The sequence below is a fragment of the Danio rerio genome, chromosome 11 (genome assembly GCF_049306965.1).
Source record: "Danio rerio strain Tuebingen ecotype United States chromosome 11, GRCz12tu, whole genome shotgun sequence".
In the NCBI taxonomy this organism is placed as follows: Eukaryota; Metazoa; Chordata; class Actinopteri; order Cypriniformes; family Danionidae; genus Danio; species Danio rerio.
The window spans coordinates 6,779,847-6,804,186 of NC_133186.1; the positions used below are offsets into that span (position 1 = coordinate 6,779,847).

Consider the following 24,340-nt stretch of genomic DNA (forward strand, 5'->3'; position numbering starts at 1 on the left):
TAAGCATACTATTTCTGTAGGTGTAAAAAGAGGATCTGACGCTGAATACATTTCTGAGGTGAGAACATCAGGTGTAGATTCCTCTAAAACAGAGGGTTGTACGGGAGCATCAATTTTCTTGTAGCTTACTTGCAATGATGGTTGTACAATTCTGAATTTCTATTTAAAGATTAGTCAGCGTATTAAGAATAAGACTAGGTTTTTTTAAAGGAATGTTTCATTATTTAACAACTAAATTTCTTCAAAGAAACAAGTTTTATATTAAAATTTTAAAAATACTTACTTTGTCTTAGATTCTTGTGATATGATCTAAAACGCTCCAGTTTTTTTTCCCCCTGCCATAGTTTTGGTATACGTTACATACATTATAGGTGCTATTAGTAGCAACTTGAGAAAATGCAAACCAAAGACACACACAATATGTTTGTTGTTGTTGTTTTTTTACTATAAATCAATCTATTAGTTGCGTTGTATTCAATTGTGCTAGTGAATTATATATTTGGTTGGTGCAAATACTGTATCTCTGAACATACTAGTTTACATTCAATCATTTTCCTTCAACTTAGTCCCTTTATTTATCAGGGGTCACCACAACGAAATGAATTGCCAACTATTCCAGCATATGTTTACACAGCGGTTACCCTTCCAGCCGCAACCAAGTACTGGGAAACACCCAAACACTCTCACATTCACATACATACACTTTATTTAGCTTATAACATTATTTAGCTTATTTAATAAGCCAATTTAGCTTATTCTTTTCACCTATAGCTGATTCAATTTGCCTATATCTTATTCAATTTATTCAATTCACCCATAGCTTATTTAATTTATTCAATTCACCTATACCTTATTCAGTTCACCTATAGCTTATTAATTTTATTTAATTCACCTTTAACTTATTCAATTTATTCAATTAACCTTTAGCTTATTCAGTTTATTCAATTCACCTTTAGCTTACTTAATTTATTCAATTCACATATAGCTTTTTCAATTTATTCAATTCACCTTTAGCTTATAAAATTCATTCAATTCACCTATAGCTTATTCAATGTATTAAGTTCACATATTGCTTATTCAATTTATTCAATTCACTTATAGCTTATTAAATTAATTTAATTCACCTATAGCTTATTCAATTTATTTAATTAACATATAGCTTATTCAATTCACATATAGCTTTTTGCATTCATTCAATTCACATATAGCTTTTTACATTCATTTAATTCAAATATAGCTTATTCAACTTATTCAATTCACTTATAGCTTATTCAATTCACCTATAGCACATGTCTTTGGACTGTGGGGGAAACTGGAGCACCTGGAGGAAACTCACGCCAACACCAGGAGATTAAACTCCACACAGAATTGTCTACTGACCCAGCCGGGACTTAAACCAGCGACCTTCTTGCTTTGAGGCGACAGTGCTAACCACTAAGCCACTGTGCCACGCCCATACTAATTTCCCATTTCTTTTATTTTGTTGCAATAATGTTAACATTGATTTCTGAATATGATATATAAATGTTATTATTTTTCAGGCAGGGAAAATAGTAGGTAAGAAATCCTTTCAAAACATTTAGTAAACAAATGAGAATAATCAGCTACCGTGGTGTAATTGAGAATATGAACTAATGAGGAAGAAAGAAAACCCAATTGTGACTTAGTTAAGAATCCAAATTAGTTCATGAAGTTTTCACACAGTCATAGTGCTGATTGATCTAATGAATGGGCTGGATTTTCTTGCCGGTAACATTTAATGAAGAGAATTACTGCTAATATTCTCAGGGCATGAAATATACAGCACACACACACAAGAGAGAAAGAGAGAGAGAATCAGCATGTAAAGACAAAAAAAAGACAATGTCAAAACGTCAATCTCAAAAAACATTCACCTTGTCTTATATCAAAGGATGAATATATCTGTAGATTCACCGGCCACTTTATTAGGTACACCATTCTAGTATTAGGTTGGACCCCTTTTTGCCTTCAGAGCTTCCTCAATCTTTCGTGGCATAGATTTAACAAGGCACTGGAAATATTCCTCAGAGATTTTGCTCCATATTGACATGATAGCATCACGCAGTTGCTGCAGGTTTGTCAGCTGCACAATCATGATGCTAATCTCCAGTTCCACCATATCCCAAAGGTGCTCTATTGGATTGAGTTCTGGTGACTATGGAGGCCATTTGAGAACAGTGAACTCATTGTCATGTTCAATAAACCAGTCTGAGATGATTCATACTTTATAACATGGCGCATTATCCTGCTGGAAGTAGCCATCATAAGAAGGGTACAGTGTGGTCATAAAGGGATGGACATGGTCAGTGACAATACTCAGGTAGGCATGACATGATGCTCACTTGGTACTAATGGGCCCAAAGTGTGCCAAAAAAATATCCCCACACCATTACACCACCACAACCAGTCTGAACCGTTGATGAAAGGCAGGATGGAGCCATGCTTTCATGCTGTTAACATCGCATTCTGACCCTACCATCCGAATGTCACAGCAGAAATGGAGACTCATCAGACCAGGCAACGTTTTTCCAATCTTCTATTGTCCAATTTTGGTGAGCCTGTGTGAATTGTGGCCTCAGTTTCCTGTTGTTAGCTGACAGAAGTGTTACCCAGTGTGGTCTTTTGCTGCTGTAGCCCATCTGCTTCAAGGTTGGACGTGTTGTGCGTACTCTTCTGCATACCTTGGTTGTAATGAGTGATTATTTGAGTTACTGTTGCCTCTCTACCAGCTCAAACCAGGCCATTCTCCTCTGACCTCTGGCATCAAAAAGGCATTTGTGATCACAGAACTGCTGCTCACTGGATATTTTCTGTTTTTCTGACTATTCTCTGTAAACCTTAGAGATGGTTGTGCGTGAAAATTCAGGTAGATCTGAAATACTCAGACCAGCCCGTCTGGCATCAACAACCATCCCACATTCAGAGTCACTTAAATCACCTTTCTTCCCCATTCTGATGCTCTGTTTAAACTGCAGCAGATCGTCTTGACCATGTCTACATGCCTAAATTTATGAGTTGCTGCCATGTGATTGGCTGATTAGAAATTTGCTCTAACAAACAGTTAGACAGGTGTATCTAATAAAGTGGCCGTAAACTCCTTAAACCTATTTTGTTTTGTTTGCAATCAGATGCTTTAAAGCCGCTAATACTCTGAAATGTTACCAGCCTTACAATCCAGTATAAGCAACTACAGATAATCAAGGCAAAACTACAAAAGAGAGCAGTGAGTGACAGTCGCACAACATGAATGAACAAAAGTGCAATCAGAGATAATTGCCGACATGTCGCAGATGCCTATGAAATATTTGGCATGCTAAATATCTGAACCTGTCAGCGATTCAAAATCATGCTGTGTGAGTGAGCTCTGACTAAAAAACAATCATCAGGGATTACCAACAGTCAATGAGAGAGTGGGAAACAGGACAGTGCACATTTCAGGGAAGAGTTATGGAAAGGGTGCGAACCAGTGGCGTAGCGCAAAATGCGGAGGCCCCCCTGCAGGGATCGCTGACGCTGATGAAGGGGGGGGGGGGAGGATACGTCATACGTCAATTTGCATATCACTGACGTCATCACGTTCTACCGTTTCTGTTTGTTTAACAGCCTATGGTTAATAAAGGGGATACGTCATACGTTCTACCGTTTCTGTTTGTTTAACAGCCTATTATTGAAGGCCGTTGGGGCCAAAACGTCTGCAACAAACGTGTTAATGCGTAAATGACGTGTTAACACGCAATTACGCGTTAACACGTTTGTTGCAGACGTTTTGGCCCCAACGGCCTTCCATAGCCTATGGTTAATAAAGGGGATACGTCATACGTCAATTTGCATATCACTGACGTCATTACATTCTACCGTTTCTGTTTGTTTAACAGCCTATGGTTAATAAAGGGGTATTTATAATTGCACTACACTTTATATAAGCATGTTTATTTAACTAAATTTATTACTGTTTAAATACAGTATGTCATTATAGATATGTAGTGAATGTGCAGTAATCTCTCATATGTAATAAACTCAGACAAGTTTAGAAACTGTCACTAATATCTGTGATTGTGAACAAGAAAAGAATAAACGGTCCAATTAAATTGTTAAAATAAAGGAGAAGTAGATGGGTTTGACTGTACAAGGGAAATACCTTCACACTGCCTGTGCTAAATCATTTGTCGTCGGTACGCAAAGGGGTGATCTGCTCTCTGGCTGCAGGTGGGAGAGACTGACTGGGCCGCCTGTCAGTGCTGTGAGGCGGGGGAGGGGCCGGCGGCATCACACGCAGCTCGTTGAGAAGAGTAGGGACGGTACAGTATGGACGAATTACAGTCTAAAAAAAATCTCTAAAAGTCGCTAGATTTGTCGCTAGGGGGCTCTGAAAAGTCGCTAAATCTAGTGACAAAGTTGGAAACATTGGCGGCAAGCAATCAGAATGAAGTAGTCCACTGCTTGAGAGGAGTTCAGAGTACACAGACCTGTGAACTTTGGCTCCGACCACAGTTGTTCCCAGGAGGTTGATTATTGCGGTTGCCGGATTTTCAATTATTGAAAATCGCGACGATGCAGGGCCCCCTAATCACGCGGGGGCCCCCCCGCGGTGCGGGCCCGTCTGCTACGCCACTGGTGCGAACTATCCACTTGTTAAGTTGTGACGTATGAAATACTTTTTCTGGGTCCAAGCCGCTACTCATTTGAATTATGGCCAATGTTTGTTTATGGCCACTTTTTAGTCATATCACACATTAAAGTGGATTTTATATTAAATCATGCTGTACACAACAGTCTCTGGACTTGCTGCATCACAGACACCAATATTTTACAATTTATAAAAAATGAACTACTTTCTGTCAATCGAATATTAGGGATATACAGTTAAATTCAGAATTACTAGCCCCCTTTGAATTTTTCTTCCTTTTGAAATATTTTCCAAATAATGTTCAACAGGGCAAGGAAATTTTCACAGTATGTCTGAAAATATATTTTCTTCTGGAGAAAGTCAAAGCAAAGCAAACTCTGTCAGATTACTATGGTAAAACATACAGCACTACAACATACAAAAGAAAGAGATCGACTTAGAATGTCAATTACCTGTTTTATAATCTTTTGATCTGTAATGTGATTTTTTTGGAGAGTTTTTCCCCCCTAAAGACGTTTTATGTGGTCTCTGTCACCATCTTGTGGCGGAACGTCAACCCTCTTTGCTCTGCTCGATCAATCTCCAATATTAGAAATATTCAAAATAGCCTTATAAATAAACTACATAGTTACAATCTAAACGACTGCATTCATGCTTAAAATAGCCTCAGAAGTACATTATGTTGTCCAACAGCAGGAATATATGTCAAACTGTAGTGAGTTTCTTCATCTGCTGTCACTCTATGTAAGTGGAGTAATACACAAGGGTGAAGAGGCTGTACAAGTGCTGATATTGCAGATCATCTCACAGCTAAATCAGATTATGCCAATCACATTCAAGAACCAGATATATTATAATAAATATATTATTAGATAATGCTTATACCTTTAGAGCAAACCTAATACATATAAATACATGACAAATGTATAAAGAAGCAAAACTTTTATAAACCATATTAGCTTCAGTTTTAATCAATTTTATGTAAATAATTATATGCATAATAAATAAGTAAAATATGCATTGAATCATGAATACTGTGAATAGAACAAACATGAGCAATATCACACGAGTAGCAGTGCGATATGGCTGTAAATCAGCACTTGTGAGAGGCGTGAGTTGGTACGAGGCCGCAGGCCACCAGTGCTGATCGACTGTACAGCCATATCGCACTGCTACGAGTGTGATATTGCGTTTATACAAGAGGTCGACGGCATATATAAATACAAAAATCAAACAAGGAGAGGCTAAAAACCCTTTTTTATTAGGAACTACTTTCTTTCGCCATTCATTCACATCTGCAGTTGCCGTCAGTACAGCAGAAGCCGTTACTAATTCACCAACGTCACTTTAGAGGTAGTGTTTGAATGACTCTCTATAGCGTAACGTCTAAAGTGATGACAAAACAACTGATTTTGCTCACACTTTAAGATTATAAGGCTGAATGTGTCATGAAATGCCCTCCATCTACAGAGATATGTTCTTACAGTGTTACAGTCTACAGTATTTTTCTGTTGCAATCGGGATATCACAATAATTAAGCCTGAAAAATGCAACTGTCACTGCTGAGAACCAGGATAGGATACAGTGCATTTTGGGCAGCCGATTCGATCGGGTACTGTACCAAAGTTGGGGGTGTTAACAGACTTTACTAAAGAGGCGGGTTGGTGAAATTACAGGACTTAAAAGACGGGATAGTTGCGGGAGATTGGTCTGAAATACGGGATACTCCCATGAAAAATGGGAGTGTTGGCAGGTATTTTTACCAGTTTAATAATAATTTGATCTGCCGTAGTTAGAAATCAGACTATTATATATTATTATTATAATCTTCTAAGCGTAAGTATAACTCTGCAGGGCCTACGCCACCCAACCCGCTCCAAGCGGGTATCGAACTGGCGACCTTCCGCATGGGAGTCGGTTGCTCTACCAAGGAGGCTAAAGACCATGACCTATATCCTCTAGCGTCTGTCACTAGAGCACCTTTTAGAGGTCAGAGGAGTGAGGTTTACCTGCACAGCAATTACTTGCTGGCCTCCGTTACATAAGGGTTTATTATGCAGTTCTGTCGCCATCTTTTAGATAGAAAACGTCAACCGTCTTTGGTCTACATTATGGCAGGCTAATGGCTGCCGACAAGCTCTCTCAGAAATTGTAAATATTTTAAAATAGGCACAATTCTTATAAACAAACTGCATAGTTGCAATCTAAACAACTACATTCTCGACTTAAAAGCCAGTTTAAAGTTACAGGCAAAATATCTCACAGCTGTCAGCCAATCAGATTCAAGAACCAGACAGAACTGTTGTATAAATATACGTAAAGGCACCAATACAGTGTTGTTTTTTTTAAATGACACTTCTCCTTCACTTACAACCAACATGATTGAATTTTTTTTTCATAAAATAAACATATTTTAACATATCAACTGATTTTAAGAGAGATAGTGCAAGGTAATTTTGAGCAATAGCAATCATAGTGCTGTTGCAAAAAAACATTCATTCATTCATTTTCTTGTCGGCCTAGTCCCTTTACTAATCCGGGGTCGCCACAGTGAAATGAACAGTCAACTTATCCAGCACATTTTTACACAGCGGATGCCCTTCCAGCTGCAACCCGTCTCTGGAAAACACACACACACATTCAAACACACACTCCAGACAATTTAGCCTACCCAATTCACCTGTACCGCATGTCTTTGGACTGTGGGGGAAACCGTAGCACCCGGAGGAAAAACACACGAATGCAGGGAGAACATGCAAACTCCACATAGATACGCCAAGTAAGCCGAGGATCGAACCAGCGACCTTCTTGCTGTGAGGCGACAACACTACCCACTGCGTCGCCATTGCGAAAAATAAATAGCACAAAAAAGTGAGCAGTCTAATTAATTTGTGTTTACACATTTAGCACGTTAATCAACTTAAGCATCCCATTATGTTGTGCATTTTGTGATGAAAGGAGCAGGGTTGTATGTGGGGCCAAATAACTGATACTAGCGCTCGATATAAACAGCTATTGATCATACATTCATTCTGCATTACAAATAATAGCCATCAGAGAACAGAGAAACTGAACTGACAGTGGGATAACAAGACTATTCATCCTGCTTTGGCTGTGATAACTCAGTATTATTAATCAGATGACCCAGGACCATTCATCACAGTGGCAAACTCCTGATATTACGGTGTCTGTTCGAGAGCTTCCCTGTAGTTAAAGACTGAGTCATTGTAGCGATCACAGATTCACAGCTTATATGAAGCAATTAACACGCAAAGCCCACAGTTTTGTCAGTCGACGTCCTACGGTGTCCGCTCTTCATATTAGTCACCGCTGCAGATCCTGATGGTTTGTAACAAGTGACAGATTCAAGGGGGAAAAAAAAGCTTGACTGGAGCACTATATAAGAGACTGTTGGGTCGATATGAGAGCCTGCTTGTGTTCTTCACAGACGACCGATCAATGACACCTTGATTCTTGTAAATAGGACGATTCTGGTGTCATCTCTAAAAGAAGACTTTAGGTGATGTGTTGTCTCACAGTCTCATATTGTATGACTTGATTGAGGTTTTAGGACAGAGGTCACCAAGATTGTAGCTCTAACCCTAATCAAACACACCTAAACAAGCTAATCAAGGTCTTACTAGGCATACTTGAAAAATCCAGGCAGGTGTGTTGGAGGCAAGTTGGAGTTAAACCCTGCATGGACACCGGCCCTCCAGGACCGAGATTGGTGACCCATGCTTTAGGAGTTAGTGAAATTCATTCATTCATTTTCTTTTCGGCTTAGTCCCTTTATTAATCTGGGGTCGCCACAGTGGAAGGAACCACCAATTTATCCAACTTATGTTTTACGCAGCTGCAGCTCATAACTCGGAAAATTAGTGAAATAGTAAATGTTAATTAACTTTACACGACATTCAAAAAGTGACTTTTGCTGCTTGTTCAGACTACTCATTTATTATGAGTTGAATTACAGGGCTCGACATTGTGACCATTTTGGTCGCATATGTGCGTGAAATTTTATCTATGCGACCTCAAAATACATTTGACAGCATTTGTGCGAGAGCAGAAATTTTTTTTTTACAGCAAAATGTTCATGGGATGAGCGGATTTAGGAGACATTCAGGCAGAATGCATCTTTGCACTTGAAACCAAAGTCCTTTTAAGGCAAGTCATTTCACTCGGCAGCCATCTTACTGTTTGTATGCCCGGGCATTCTGTTTGAATGGGAAAACATCAAATTCTCCAAAACTACATGTCAAGCTCATGATTTCCTTTAATATTATGAATAACCTATAAAATTAAACAACAACATTGTCTTTAGTTTCATTTTGTGAATGTTTATGTCACACAAAATCTACAGAAACTCACGTCTGGTCCGATCCCTTCCCCCAGAGAATTGTCATTCTATAGCGATTGCTAATTGGCTTCTGTCCTAGAAGGCGGGCTTTATTCGCTATAGCGATCGCTGATTGGCTACTGTACTAGAAAGCAGGGAAGTTACAGTTACACTTTTCCCCATTCAAAAGTATATGATTGACATGTCTTGTGTATTCTATAGTCTTTGTTGAAACGAAAAAAGAGCAGTGGTTCTCAAACTGTGATACGTGTACCATTAGTGGTACTTGAGCTTACTTCTAGTGGTACGTGAAGGAATCCCTGAGTAATGAAAGAAAAAAAATTATAAAAATTTAATCATGATAACACCAATGTGATCATTATTGGCTGTTCTCTAAAGCCTACGATCAAAGCGTTGTGCTTAGAATGTTTACTTTAGTGTATTGCATCATCCTCTGCTAAAAGTCAATTCAATTGGCGCAGAACTAGAGAAAGAGGTGCTTGGTGCTTGCAGAGCAGATACTGTATGAGCTAGAGCAGAGGTCCCCAGCCCTCGGCCCACAGACCGGCACTGATCAATTGGTACCCGGCCGCACAAAAAATGATTAATTATTTGAGTTTTATTTATAATCTGAGTCTGAACGATCATTTATTTTGAAAAATCTTTTATTTTGAAAAATGACCGTATTCTTTTGTTACATCTCGGTGTCATCGAGTGCCAAAATTTAACCCACAGGCTAGCAAAATGAGTAAGAACTGCAGCTCGACCCGCTTGCTTATTCCAGGCGTCCTCAGTTGAAAGCATCTTAACTTTTCAGAATGTCGCACTGCGAGTCATGTGATAAGAACGACTGATCAGCTTCATATTTTGTTGAATGAATATGACTCTGCCTCGTTTTCGAACTGTGCAGTGCTGTAGCAGCTTAAATTGGCCAACTACGCTACTTTATTTTAACACTGGTCATTATGGTGGAACTTGGAAAGACAATTTTTTTCTGAGGTGGTACTTGATGAAAAAGTTTGAGAACCACTAGCATAGAACACAGAATCACCAAAAGGCAACACTCTAGTGTGATTTGGGAAACAGCCACTAGATGGTGCGGCGGCCATTTTGGAGTAAAAATTCCAATAGAACAACAGCATATTATTAGTCTGTAAAATAAACTATTAAAAGTGCTGATGATTGTGATAGTAAGTGTTGTATTATCATCTTTCAGCTTTAATGCACTTTTTAAATAAATAAATAAAACAAAAAGCAGCTGCTTGCCATCGCAACAGCAATAAGATCCAATAGACAGCCGATCGCTTTCACTCCAAAATGGCGGGATCCGGGGCTTTTGCTGGGCGCTTCTGTTGCAATGAAATGTTCTATTGATTGTCGCCTCTTGGTCATTCTAAGCTCTTTGTGTGACAGAGCTGAACATGACTCAGAACATGTAAACAACTGCATAGCAGCATCCTAGCAACCACCCACAACCCTAAAACTGGTGTTAAGCACAGCCAAGAAAGGTGCTGTTTAGTATACTTTTGATATAAATAAGTGCTTGCTCTTTTTTTTTTATTGACAGTTTTCTCATGGACAATTAAAAGTATCATCAAGATGTGGTTCTGAAGTGATCACAGTGAGCTGCAGATATGGAAAACATGGTATGTGTTATTTCTTATTCTACATAGGCTATTCCATAAAACATGATATTAGTGATTACTAAATTGGTTTAAGATCTTGGGAATCAATTGGACTATGGTTTATAGCTTACACAAATGACACAATATGTTAGCCTGCCACTAATTCATTTTAGAGACATGTTGTCAAAATGCTGATTCATGCAAACAATATGTAATTTCATGGTAACGTGTAGTTAAGTTATTGTAGTAAAAAAAAATGTAGTAAAGTTGTAGTAAGCATATTAAAATGCTAAATTGCTATAAAAATGCTACATTACCACATGGTAGAATGTTGTGCACTACATCCGTGCTAGCATGTTAACAACATTTTATTTCATGCTAACATTGTGTTCACACATGTTAGCCATATTAAATATCTTAAAGTACATTTTAGAAAGCAACATGCTAAAACGTGTTAGCTATATTTAAATATCTTAGATACCTTAAATATCTTAAAATACATTCTGAAACATTCTAGAAACATGCTAGCAACATGCTCAAACATGTTAGCCATCCTTATTAATACATACTAACACTGTGTTCACATGAGTATGCCATATTTAAATATCTTAAAGTACATTTTAGAAACATGCTAAAACATGTTAGCCATACTTAAATATCTTCATGATAAAACATATTAGCCAAGTTAATTGTTACTACCACTCCACATGTGTTAGCCATGCTTAAATATCTTAAAGTACATTTTATAAACATGTTAGCAACATTTAAAAAATAGTTAGGCATAATTAAAAATCTTAAATATCTTAAAATACATTCTAAGGCATTCTAGCAACATGCTAAAACATGTTAGCCATACTTAAAAATTCTAAATACCTTAAACATCTTAAAGTACAATTTGGAACATTCAAGAATCATGCAACTAGCAACATGCTAAAATATGTTATCCATCTTAATTCACACTAACACTGCATTCACATGTGTTAGCCATACTTAAATATCTTAAAGTGCATTTTATAAACATGGTAGCAACATGCTAGAACATGTTAGCCATACTTAAATACCTTAATTATTTAAAGTACATTCTAAAACATCCTAGAAACATGCTACCATCATGCTAAAACATGTTAACCATAATTAAATATCTTAAATATTTTAAAGTACATTCTGAAACATCGTAGAAACAAGCTAGCAACATGCTAAAACATGTTAGCCATATTAATTCATATTAACACTGTGTTTACAAGTGTTATACTTGCATATCTTAAAATACATTTAAAATACATATATTAAAAAACATTTTAGAGACACGCTAGCAACATGCTAAAGCATGTTACCCATACTTAAATATCTTAAATATCCTAAAGAACATTCTGGAACATTCTAGAATCATGCTAGCAGCATGCTAAAACATGCTATCTATGTTAATTCATACTAACACTGCATAAACATGTGTTAGCCATACTTAAATATCTTAAAATGCATGTTATAAACATGCTAGCAACATGCTAAAAAATGTTAGTCTTACTGAAATATCTTAAAGTACACATTGAAACATTTTAATAACATGCTAGCAACATGCTAAAACATGTTAGCGATGTTAATTCATACTAACATTACATTTGTTACATCATCTGTTTGCCATACCTAAATATCTTAAGTACATTTAAGAAACATGCTAGCAACTTGGTTAAACATGTTAGACATACTTAAATATTTTAAATATCAGAAAGTACATTCTAGAAACATGCTAAAACCTGTTAGCCGTGTTTAAAATGTGCTACAAACATGCTAACAACATGCTAATTTATGATAGCAACATAATAAAAGTGCTAGAAACATGGAAATTTATGTTAGTTGGTGAAAATATGGTTTATGTTTGTTTCCTAATGTCCCTAATACATAGTAAATATACGTAATAAACATGAGAATCCCAGTTTGCTTAATTGACAAGTTGCTTTTTATTTTCACAGAGACAAAGGGACTCACTTATATCCAGCCCACTGGAGCTTCAGTCCAAAACCAGCAGTGCCATTCGCCGCAGGTTCTCCGGGCCTCTCCTGCTTCCCCCTTTGGCCCGCAGACACTCTGCCCTGGATGGCAAGAAGTTAAAGGACCTAGAAGCTCTTTACAAATCAGCCCTGGCCCGCGCAGACACACAAAAAGAAACAGAGTGAGTCATCCTGCACACCACACCATTCTCTGTTGAATTGATTTAGACGGCTGATAAAAGTGCACAAAGTCCTGTCTGATGTAGTCTTCAATAGACTGCTGCTGATTGAAGCGCCATGCTCAGATTGTTCCTATTTGGAGAGGTTTCCAAAATGGGCACTGCGTGTGTTACTGACACTCCTGGCGAAATGCGACCCAGTTCAATCAGCAACCCAGCAACCACATAAAGTGCGTTTTCGTTGTCTTCAAAAAGGGACAGAGATCTTATCTGACAGGTCATAAAGATGATACCTGGATGAATTGTTGTTGTCGTTGTTTTCAGATTGAGAGTGTTACTTTAAATACTTTCTTCTCCATGTAATGAATTTTAATCACTTGACAGTTAAAATGACCTGGCAAAGCTTTTGAAAGAAAGGTCATGGAGATTTGAGCAGAGGGTGGGAACAACTCCCGGGTGCTTCAGTGGTGTTTACTTCTCTGGTAAAAGGGCACAATGACTCGGAATGAGATCATATAAATGCAGAGGCAGCACTTTAAACCAATTCAGCCTGCCATTATGAATACACTAACATGTTATATTTAACTTTTCTCCTCAGCCTAATGACAAAGGAGGTGACATTTTTTTTAAATGTGTTCTGATTTTATTTACTTATATATTTTATTTATTTATTTACAGCTTGTGAGATATATCGGTTTCTGCAGTAAATAAATGTCAGATCCGTTTATAAGGTGGCCAGGCTTGTTTTTTAGAACATAGCAGCTGGATAGTTACTGGAAAGTGTTTTACTAGCTCTAACCAGATTGATCATGGTCTATCAGGTTGATCGCAGCTGGTACGGCCAGCTGGTAGTCCATTTTCTAAATCAGATTGAAGCAGCTAATGACCAGAAATGACCAGCATGGTCCGGCTAAAAGCTATGTATAAACACCTATAGGCTACCATGCAGTAAATGAGACCCCGATAAGTAAATACAATCACAATATTGGTATACTTACAGCTAATGGCTTCCCCGGTTTTGTTTGGTCTCTGTGTTATTCATAAAACATCTCATGTTTAATCACTTACTTGAATCTGCATTATTAAATATAAATCTTCAGTACATTTCAATTTAATTTTACTTCTGTACCTTGGACTGGAAATATGACCAATGGTAATTAATTGGACTATGAATTATACTTCACGCACTACACTACACTGTGTACATGTTTGAAACATGTAGTCACAATGCAAACAGAGTGTAATTTCATGGTAAAATGTAATCATGTCAGAGTTTTTAATCATGTTACAAGCATACTAAAAATCCTAAATTGATACAAAAATGCTACATTGCTAAACTGTAGAATGTTGCTACATTGCAACATATTCATGTGAACACATTGTTAAAGATGCTATGAGCATGTTAGCAACATGTTATTAATTCAAACACTGTGTTCAAATGTGTTAGCCATAACTAAATATCTAAATAAATAAAGTTGTCAAAATTAGATAGTGGAGTGAAGTACTGATACCAAAAAAATCTACTTAAATACAGTAACGAAGTATTGCATTCACACCTGTTATCCATACTTATGGCCATATCTTAAAGTACATTTTATAAACATGCTAGCAACATGCTAAAACATGATAGCCATACTTAAATATCTTAAAGTGCATTCAGAGACATTCTAGAAACATGCTAACAACATGCTAAAACATGTTAGCCGTGTTAATTCACACTAACACTGTGTTCACATGTGTTGGCCATACTTAAATTTTTTAAAGTACATTATAGAAAAATTCTAGCAACATGCTAAAACATGTTAGCCATACTTAAATATCTTGAAGTACATTTGGAGACATTCTAGAAACATGTTAGCAACATACTAAAACATGTTAGCCAAACTTAAAGATCTTAATTATTAAAGTACATTTTGAAACGTTCTAGAAACATGTTAGCAACATGCTAAAACATGTTGGCCATGTTAATTCTCACTGACTGCTTTCACATCTGTCAGCCATACTGAAATATCTTAAAGTATATTTTAGAAATATGTTACCAACATGTTAAAACGTGTAAGCCATACTTAAAGATCTTAACTACCTTAAAGTAGATTCTGAAACATTCTAGAAACATGTTAGCAACAAGCTAAAACATGTTGGCCATGTAAATTCAGACTAACACTGCGGTCGCATATGTTAGCCATACTTAAATATATCATACTTTATATAATAAATATAAAGGATATTTTAGAAACATGCTAGCAACATGCTAAAACATGTTAGCCATACTTAAATATCTTAAATACCTTAAAGTACATTCTGAAACATTCTAGAAACATCCTAGCAACATGCTAAAATAATAATAATAATAATAATAATAATGCTAAAACATGTCAGGGTTTTTTTTACAATAAGGGTACATGATTATTGACATACTAATATCTGAATTTTCCCAGTATTGGTTTTCCACTGGAAGGTCATCTGTTCCGTAAAACACATGCTGGAATAGTTGGCGGTTCATTACGCTGTGGCATCCCCTGATAAATAAGGGACTATGCTGAAGGAAAATTAATGCTTGAATGAATGAATGAATGAATGAATAAATGAATGAATGAATGAATGAATGAATGAATAGTAAGTTTAGCATGGCGTAATGTTACAATAAATAAATTGAATTAGGAATAAGGACTAACATTAGCTATGAGTGGAATCATAATGATTCAAGTGTTGATTGCAGCCACCTTAACTGCATGTTAGCACATGTTCATTATCTTACATGTTAATTAGCAAGAAATGATCATCTTCATTAAGTGGACTCTTAAAGAATAATGAAGAATTACAAACATTGCTTAGAACTAAATTATCTTGATCTGCATTCATCTTTTTTTGTTTTAATTTTTTAATATGTTTTACATATTTTAACACATATTAATGTTGCGTTAAAATATAATATTTCTTTCTTTCGTTCTTTCTTTCTTTTTTTCTTGTATGCACTGTTATTGATTGATTTTTTGTATTGGATGTTTTAAACAATTTACTTTTACTTTACAATTCGTAATACATCTATTACATCTTTGTTAAAAGTTTTTTTTTAAGTAAATAATGTTAGTTCATGTTAACTCACAGTTCATTTACACGCACAACTTTTTAACAGTTTCAATAAGACATTAGTAAATGCTTTACCATCATTAAAAAAATACATTCCAAGATTATTCGTACTTAGTTAATGTTATTAAATACATTAACTTATAGAGCATTATTCTGCAGAGTAACACCACTCAGTTTGGGTGTGTGTGTGTGTGTGTGTGTGTGTGTGTGTGTGTGTGTGTGTGTTTGTGTGTGTGTGTGTGTGTGTGTGTCTGTGTGTGAAGCACCTGGTGATGTAATGCACGCTGGGCGTCTCTATATTGCATTGCTCTGCTTTTATCTCCGCCTCAGCGCGCGCTCCCTCTCACTCACTCCATCCGGACACACGCTGCATATGTGCCGCGACGCAGGACATTTCGCCTTTTGTGCAGTGCTGAGAGACGACCATATGTCTCAGACGGTGTTTGAATTTACTCCTTCTCCATTGGCACCGCCTTTATTGCCGCTGAACGATGAGGAGAGTGACTGAGCGAGTGTAACTTCTGCAAACACTGTTCAGCGCGCTTAATTATTTACCGTATAAATACTTGCGCGTCTTACTCGAGGGTGTCTTGGCTTCAGCACTGGCTGCTTGGACAGCTCTTTTGACACTGAGGAACTTCCGACTATTAAATCTTAAACCAGCTCAACTTCTGCAGTGATGGAGTGCTCGGCGCTGAGCAGGGAAGGTGCTGGTCTGGCAAAACCGCCGAAGCATCTTTGGAGGCAGCCGCGAACCCACATCCGAATCAAGCAGCGGTACCACTCCGACACCGAACGGTACCTGTGCTGTAACAAAGCGACAGAGAAGAACCGTCCAGGTCTGAAAAAGCCACGAATGTCCTGGCCGTCTTCTTTTCATAAACGGTAAATCCTACTTTTAAATGGATGTTTGATGCTATTGACGAGAATTTCCACGTGGGAAATAACAACTTCCCTATACACTGTGAAAAATGCTAGGTTCCACACAATCGATTTGTGCTTGGACAACGAAGGAACTAAGTCAACTTATTTGTTTTCATACATTTAAGTTGATTTAATATAAAACAATCAAGTTTTCCCCTCAGCTCATTTTAAAAAGGTAGTTTCAACAAACAGCAAATGTCATGTTATAAGTGTTCACTGAAAAAAAAGATGTCTGCAAAATTGTTGCAAACAATTTATGTTTTTAATTTAAACACACAAATTAAATTTAGTAATGTTTAACTTAATTAGTTTTTTTTTTTAATTCAACCCAGATATATTGTTTACACAGCTCCTTAACTTTTAGTAAATCCAAGGAATCATCTCTGAATCAATTTTTAGTGTTGCTGTTCCATTTCCAAAACAATGATACTTTGTGAATTTAACATTTCTTTTTTTTTTTAATTATGTTAAAATTAAATTATGTATTTAAATTACGTATTTCAATTGTGCTGAAACAACACAATTCTTAAGGGGGCCTTAGGGCAACTACATTGTTTTATGTTCAGTTTACTTAAATTTGTTAAAGTCAACTCAATTACTTTATGTTGTACAAACACAAATCAATTGTGTATAGAAACCTGCATTTTTTCCCAGTGTATTCTACCTGATACTGATCTATTTTTCACGTTTTTTTTTTTTATGTGTGTAAGAAAGTGTAAGTGTGTGTCTAATTAACTTTTTCATTAGAAAACCGAAACTCCAGTGTCATGTTTGGACAGGAAGCAGATTAAATTAACTAATTTATTCATTTAGAAAAGAAAAAAAAAACTATTACTTTATATTACTATATTCTTTATATTACTACTTTTTAAAAAATCTCTGATCATCCATCTTTGTTTGGATTTATTAATATACAAACAGACAGTATGGAATATATGTATGAAGATTTCAGATGCAAAAACCTCTAAAAACCCTCTGAAATTTTCTCCTAATTTTCTTTTCAGGTTACTATGTATAAAGTAAGTAATTTCTCTTTTATATCAGTTATTATGTTATTTTCATTGCCTTTAATGTAAAATTAGTGAACATAAATATAGGAGTCTCTGAAAAATGCTAATTTTAAAGACAATTTCAGACGGCACTTAGAGGTTAAAATATAAAATAGTAATAATAATGATAATATCCATTCATTAATTTTCCTTCGGCTTAGTCCCTTTGTTCATCAGGGGTCCCCACAGTGGAATGAACCGCCAACTGTTCCAGCATATGTTTTACACAACCCAGTATTGGAAAACACCACACACGGAAACACCAAACATACACTACGGCCAATTAAGTTTATTCAGTTCACATATAGCACATGTCGTTGGACTGTGGGGGAAACCAGAGCACCCGGAGGTGTGTGTGTAAATCATACCTGTCAACATTGGAATGTGAAAATAAGGCATACCTTTAAAAATGTACAGATCTATGAGGACATTTGATTGCTTCAGGGTTGATTACGATGATGAAGCATTGGATTGCTTTACTAACATTTTATGCTCATTTAAGACACAACTGGTTGTGTTTAAAAAAAACCCCAGCAAGATCGACATGTTTAGATGTTATTATTATTATTGCTATTATTATTATTCATTCATTCATTCGTTAATTTTCTTGTCGACTTGGTCCCTTTATTAATCCGGGGTCACCACCGTGGAATGAACCGCCAACATATCCAGTACATTTTTACGCAGCGGATTCCCTTCCAGCCGCAACCCAGCTCTAGGAAACATCCACACAATCATTCATACACACACTCATACACTACGGACAATTTAGCCTACAAAAATTCACCTGTACCACATGTATTTGGACTGTGGGGGAAACCGGAGCACCCGGAGAAAACCCACGGCGAACACAGGGAGAACATGCAAACTCAATACAGAAACGCCAACTGAGCCGAGCCGAGGTTCGAACCAGCGACCTTCTTACTGTGAGGCGACAGCACTACCTACTGCGCCACTACGTCGCTTATTATTATTTTTTTATTATTATTATGTGTATATGTCTGTTCAAACACACACCAACCACCCCCCCCCCCCCCCCAAAAAAAAATTTAATTAAAGCTCCTCTTCAAATCGTGTGTACAGAAACAGCATCTTTGTATCAATATGGAGCGTCATGCACCGCTACATAAACGGACTGTTTTGAAGATTGCATAGGAGGGAGGAGGGACAACGAAGCCTGTAATGGAAAGGAAGGGCCGTTTTTATAATTATTATTTCAAAGTGTTTTCATGCCTAAATAAAATGAAAGCACAGAACAAATTCACATTTAAGTGAATAAGGAAGTGGCGTCCCCTGGTGGTTCGGCGGAATGGTTTGCTAATAGGGAGGATCGGCTCTTTAATGTTTATAGCCACCCATCATAGAAATAGAAAGGTTAAAAAATACAGGAGAAATACAAGAAAATATCTTTAGGGGATAATAGCAGGATACAATTGTGAATTAAGAGTGAATCCTGGGAAAAAAGGGAAGGTTGACAGGTATAGTGTAAATAGAAGAAAGTTTGGGGTTTTTTTATCAGCAGTGCAGGTTTTCGTGAATTAGTGTACTCTCAATTCTGGGTTGCAGCTGGAAGGACATCTGCTTCATAAAAACAATAGCCAGAGTAGTTGGCGGTTCATTCCACTGTAGCGACCCCTGCTAAATTGGGGACTAAGCCAACGGAGACTGAGTGTTTATCTCTCTTAAATGGATGCTTTCAACAGGATGCTTTATATTTACATTTAGTCATTTAGCAGACGCTTTTATCCAAAGCGACTTACAAATGTGTTTCAGGTCTGTAAAGTCTAAGAAGGAAAGTATTAGTAAAATTTTTCATTTATTTATTTCTTTTTTTTGAGTAAGTTAGTGGTATATCCAGAGAGGCAATTGCAAATTAGGAAGTGAAGTGGAGACTAAATAGTTGAGTTTTAGTCGTTTCTTGAAAACAGCGAGTGACTCTGCCGTTCTGATGCAGTTAGAGAGTTCATTCCACTAACTGGGCAGATTGAGCGTAAGCGTTCGGGAAAGTGATTTCTTCCCTCTTTGGGATGGAACCACGAGACGACGATTATTCACAGAACGCAAGTTTCTGGAGGGCACATAGATCTGCAGAAGTGAGAGCAGATAAGAAGGAGCAAAGCCAGAAGTTGCTTTGTAGGCAAACATCAGAGCTTTGAATTTGATGCGAGCAGCAACTGGCAGCCAGTGCAAACAGATGAGCAGCGGAGTGACATGTGCTCTTTTAGGTTCATTAAAGACCACTCGTGCTGCTGCGTTCTTGAGCAGCTGAAGAGGCTTGATAGAGTTAGCTGGAAGCCCAGCTAGTAGAGAGTTGCAGTAATCCAATTTGGAGAGAACAAGAGCTTGAACAAGGAGTAAAGCTGCATGTTCAGATAAGAAGAGTCGGATATTTCTGATGTTATAGAGTGTGAAGCTGCACGATCGAGCAGTTCTAGAAATGTGGTCAGAGAAGTTACAACAAGATATGTGTATACATTAGATTAGTTGGTACCAAAGCCAAATCTGGAACTAGTTTAACAAAGCAACTAAAAAGACCAAATCCCAATGAATATGTTAGGGGAAAATATTAATTAAGATGTTAATAAAAAAACTTACTCTCAGTTCATTTCTTTTCAATTTAAATGAGCTTTATTGGCATGCATGTTCTCCCCGTGTTCGTGTGGGTTTCCTCCGGGTGCTCTGGTTTCCCCACAGACATGCGCTAGAGGTGAATTGGTCGTAGTTTATGAGTGTAAATGATTGTGAATAGATGTTTCCCAGTACTGGGTTGCAACCAAAAAGGCATCAGCTGTGTAAAACATATGCTGGATGAGTTGGTGGTTCATTTCACTGTGGAGACCCCTGATGAATAAAGGGACAAAGCTAAAGGAAAATTAATGAATGAACTATTGGCATGACTCGTCAAGTTTTCAAAGCATTGCAGATGACATACTGTAAACAATGATTAAAATAGTATAATACATACTGTTTATACATACGTAAAATAAAAATGAAGAAATGAAGACTAATATGATAATTAATTAATGAAATTAAAGGTTTGTTTAACAGTGAATATAATTTAATAATAAAACATACAACTGTACAATCCTTTAGATGGTTTATTATAATGTTTCTGATTGGTTTTGTCCACTTTTGACAGGCTTATACATATTCTGCTGCTATTATATCAGACTGAAATTTTCTCCTAGGTCATGCTTCATTTTTCATTATCTGGAAATTGGAGAAGTATGTGAGAAGTATGTGTGGTAATGTTCTCGGTGTGGCAGGAAGTGTTCTTGGTTTTCAATGATCTCTAAGAACACAGTGAGCACAATCTCTTTCTCTCTCTTTCTCTCAATGAATGTCTTATTTTAGCCTCTTTAACACTGCTCAGGTATTCAGTCAGTCTTCAATTGTGAATATAGTTGAGTTTTCAGTGATTTGATGGCATATTCTCAGAAAGAGATGTACACTAGTTGTGTTTCTGTGCCTGTATGATGTGTTTGGGCCTGATTGTGTCGTGCTGGTTGAGCTTCAGCAGTAGTTGTGACAGTGCACTCCTGTGTATTCAGACTGTTTCAACCTTTTTTTGGTCCCACTTTATATTAAGTGTCCCTAACTACTATGTACTTAGATCAAAAAAAATAAATACAATGTACTTACTGTGTTTATAATGTATTTGAGAACACTTGTGGTGCTTTTGAGTTGGAATAAAGGTTGGGTAATGGACAGGTTTGGTGGCATGGGTAGCTTTAAGGGTAGGTTATGGTGTAAGGGATGGTCAACAGTGTATTTACAAATGTAATTACAAAAGTTAACTACAGATGTAATTACATACATGCATTTAATCAAGCATAAGTACACAGTAAGTACATGTATTTACACAATAACTACATTGTAACAAACCATTATTTCCTTTGTAAGTACATATTAGTTAAGGCCACTTAATATAAAGTGGGACCCTTTTTTTTTACTCATCATTGACAATGGTGCACGGTCAATAAATACCAATCGCCCAGCCTTACTTTGAACCAACTTTTACAAATGACAGTAATTTGTTACAGCATTTTTCCCCCTCAAAATATAATTGAGCTTTGGTTCAAACTTGGGCCACGCTGTGGCGCAGTGGGTAGCGCTGTCGCCTCACAGCAAGATGGATGCTGGTTCGACCTCGACCATGGTTTTTTGCTCTCAAGTCCGAGTCAATTGATTTTGAGTATCTACCGATACCGAAACCCGATCTGATACTTCTATAATACATAAAAAAGAATAAAGAAGAGCAAAGAGACACATTGTTCCTTTTTTTTCTTCACTTTTAGACTTTAGTGCAACATTAAATATAAAAAAATCTAATATAAATGATGTCGTCAATAACTTCTGACTGCCGACATACTCGTGCTTTGCATTTCAAGCTGCTGCCACGTTCTACTTTGCCAACATTTAACCAATAGCATCTCTGCAACAAAATGATGTCATGCCGAATGCGTTGCTGTTTCTGTGTGAAGTAAAGCAAGAAGTCTAACTCTGTGTTACCACATAACTATAGATCTGTTACATAAATAATGACAATATATATATATATATATATATATAGATAGATAGATAGATAGATAGATAGATAGATAGATAGATAGATAGATAGATAGATAGATAGATAGATAGATAGATAGATAGATAGATAGATAGATAGATACATACATACATACATACATACATACATACATACATACATACATATATGAGTCCTGATTGGGAGGTATCATTCAATTCCAATCGAGTCTAAAACCGCATGATCGGGCCCAATTTCCGATCACAGGATCGGATCTGGACATCCCTAGCTTTTAGTATTTACAGTATAGCCATATCGAAGTGGTTAACCACAGGAATGTTTAACCATGTGAAACCCTTTTAGTGCTCTTGACTTTAGTTCATTTACAGCCACATTAAAGTTTTCAGTTGCGAGCTTATTTGAACACCCACATAGTTGTACTCATTGGTATGTTGGACCTGCTCTCCTGTTCTGAATGCATTTTTATTTCTCTTATACACCTTGATCTACTTTAAATGATCATTATTTTAGATTGTTAAGGTTGGTTTTAGGAGCCAGTGTTTGGATGAATGTGTCCACTATGTCGAGCAGCTCCTGGAGTCCTTCTTTAGTTTTAGACCGAACGGCTAAATTATTAGTGAAAAGGAGACATTTAATCTCAGATGCAGTCGAGGTGTTTAAGGGTGCTTTCACACCTGCCTTATTTAGTTCGATTGAATCGCACTAGGGTTCGTTTTCCCTCTTGGTGCGGTTCGTTTGGGCAAGTGTGAATGCAGCAATCGTACTCGAGTGCGCACCAAAAGTGGACCAAAAAAGCTTTCAACCAAACCCGGGAGCGGTTCGTTTGTGGTGAGAATATGATCCGAACTAAAACAGACCCAACCGCAAAAAGTACTGCACCTTTTGGACTAATCCAGCTGCCGAAGGCCACTGCGCTGTGCATTATGGGATATGGAGGATAAATATTTCTTGACAGCGCTTTACCAACTGAGAGAGAGAGAGGGGAAAACATTACCTGATGGATCGTTGGTAATATTTCCGCAAGGTGACCATGTCGCAGTTTAGCTAAATTAATTTACTCCTCCTCCTGAAGTGATGTGCGATGCATTAAACACTGTTCCAGCCGGGCCGCGCTTCATTTTCGAAATGTATAGTTTGACTAAAGCAGGGATACAATCAGTCAGCGCAGTCGTCCCTCCATAGTAAAAAGCGACATTTTGTGTCTGCCGGTTTGTTTACTTGCAGCAGTTCGTTGGCATTTTCCCGCACGTGAATTCTGGCCAATCGATAAGCAGTTTAGGAACTATGTTGAACAAATCTGGCCAATGAGAGATTTGGATTTTGTCAGATGGCTGCATCAAGGTTCTTTTCAACTTGTTTGGACCAAAGCAATCAGTGTGGTGTGAAATCGACCCAAAGACGGCAGAAAATCCAACAATTTACCATTTATTTGCCTTGGTCCAGACCAAATGAAGTGAACTACATATGTGAAAGCACCCTAAAATTTGTTATTGTAAATGATAAATAAAGTGATGCCCATTGGACAACTCTGTATGAATCCACATTTCCAAGAGAAAGATTCAGCTCGTTTGTCTCTTATTTGTACAGCACACCAGTTGTTTGTTGTTGCTATTTAAATCAAATATATTCCCTCTGTTTTGCAGTCTAACATTAGTAATGGAACTGAATATTTCCTTCCGATTGCTGTTAACACATATGCCTGTTGTTGTTTGGATTGAATTTGTCCATCTTGTTTAAAGATTGGAGATTCCAGGTGTCTGGAAAATAACCTGCATTCAAAATAATATTGAATAATTTGACTATTGTGGTCTTGAATTTGTGACTGGTGTATTTTATTACTTTATTTAACACCCCATCAATGCCCCATGCCTTGTTGGTCTCTGTGTTTTTGATTGAAAAGGTTTTGTACTGTTCTTTCAAGGCTTTTACACTCTCTCAAACCAATTTTC

The 24,340-nt window shown here is 37.0% G+C and overlaps 1 protein-coding gene across 3 annotated transcripts in view; it reads left to right on the top strand.

Moving 5' to 3' along the window:
- pde4cb (phosphodiesterase 4C, cAMP-specific b) overlaps positions 1–24,340 on the top strand; it is a 135,963-nt gene that overhangs the window by 8,432 nt on the left and 103,191 nt on the right. For 2 of the 3 annotated variants that reach the window (XM_068224267.2, XM_073916272.1), the window contains exons 2-3: positions 10,555–10,633; positions 12,583–12,782. In XM_068224267.2, coding sequence (XP_068080368.2) covers positions 10,622–10,633; positions 12,583–12,782 — 212 coding nt within the window. In that variant the 5' untranslated portion in view covers positions 10,555–10,621. Of the gene's footprint in view, positions 1–10,554; positions 10,634–12,582; positions 12,783–16,214; positions 16,755–24,340 lie in introns of those variants that run through there. The other variant, XM_021479705.3, reaches the window with a different exon arrangement.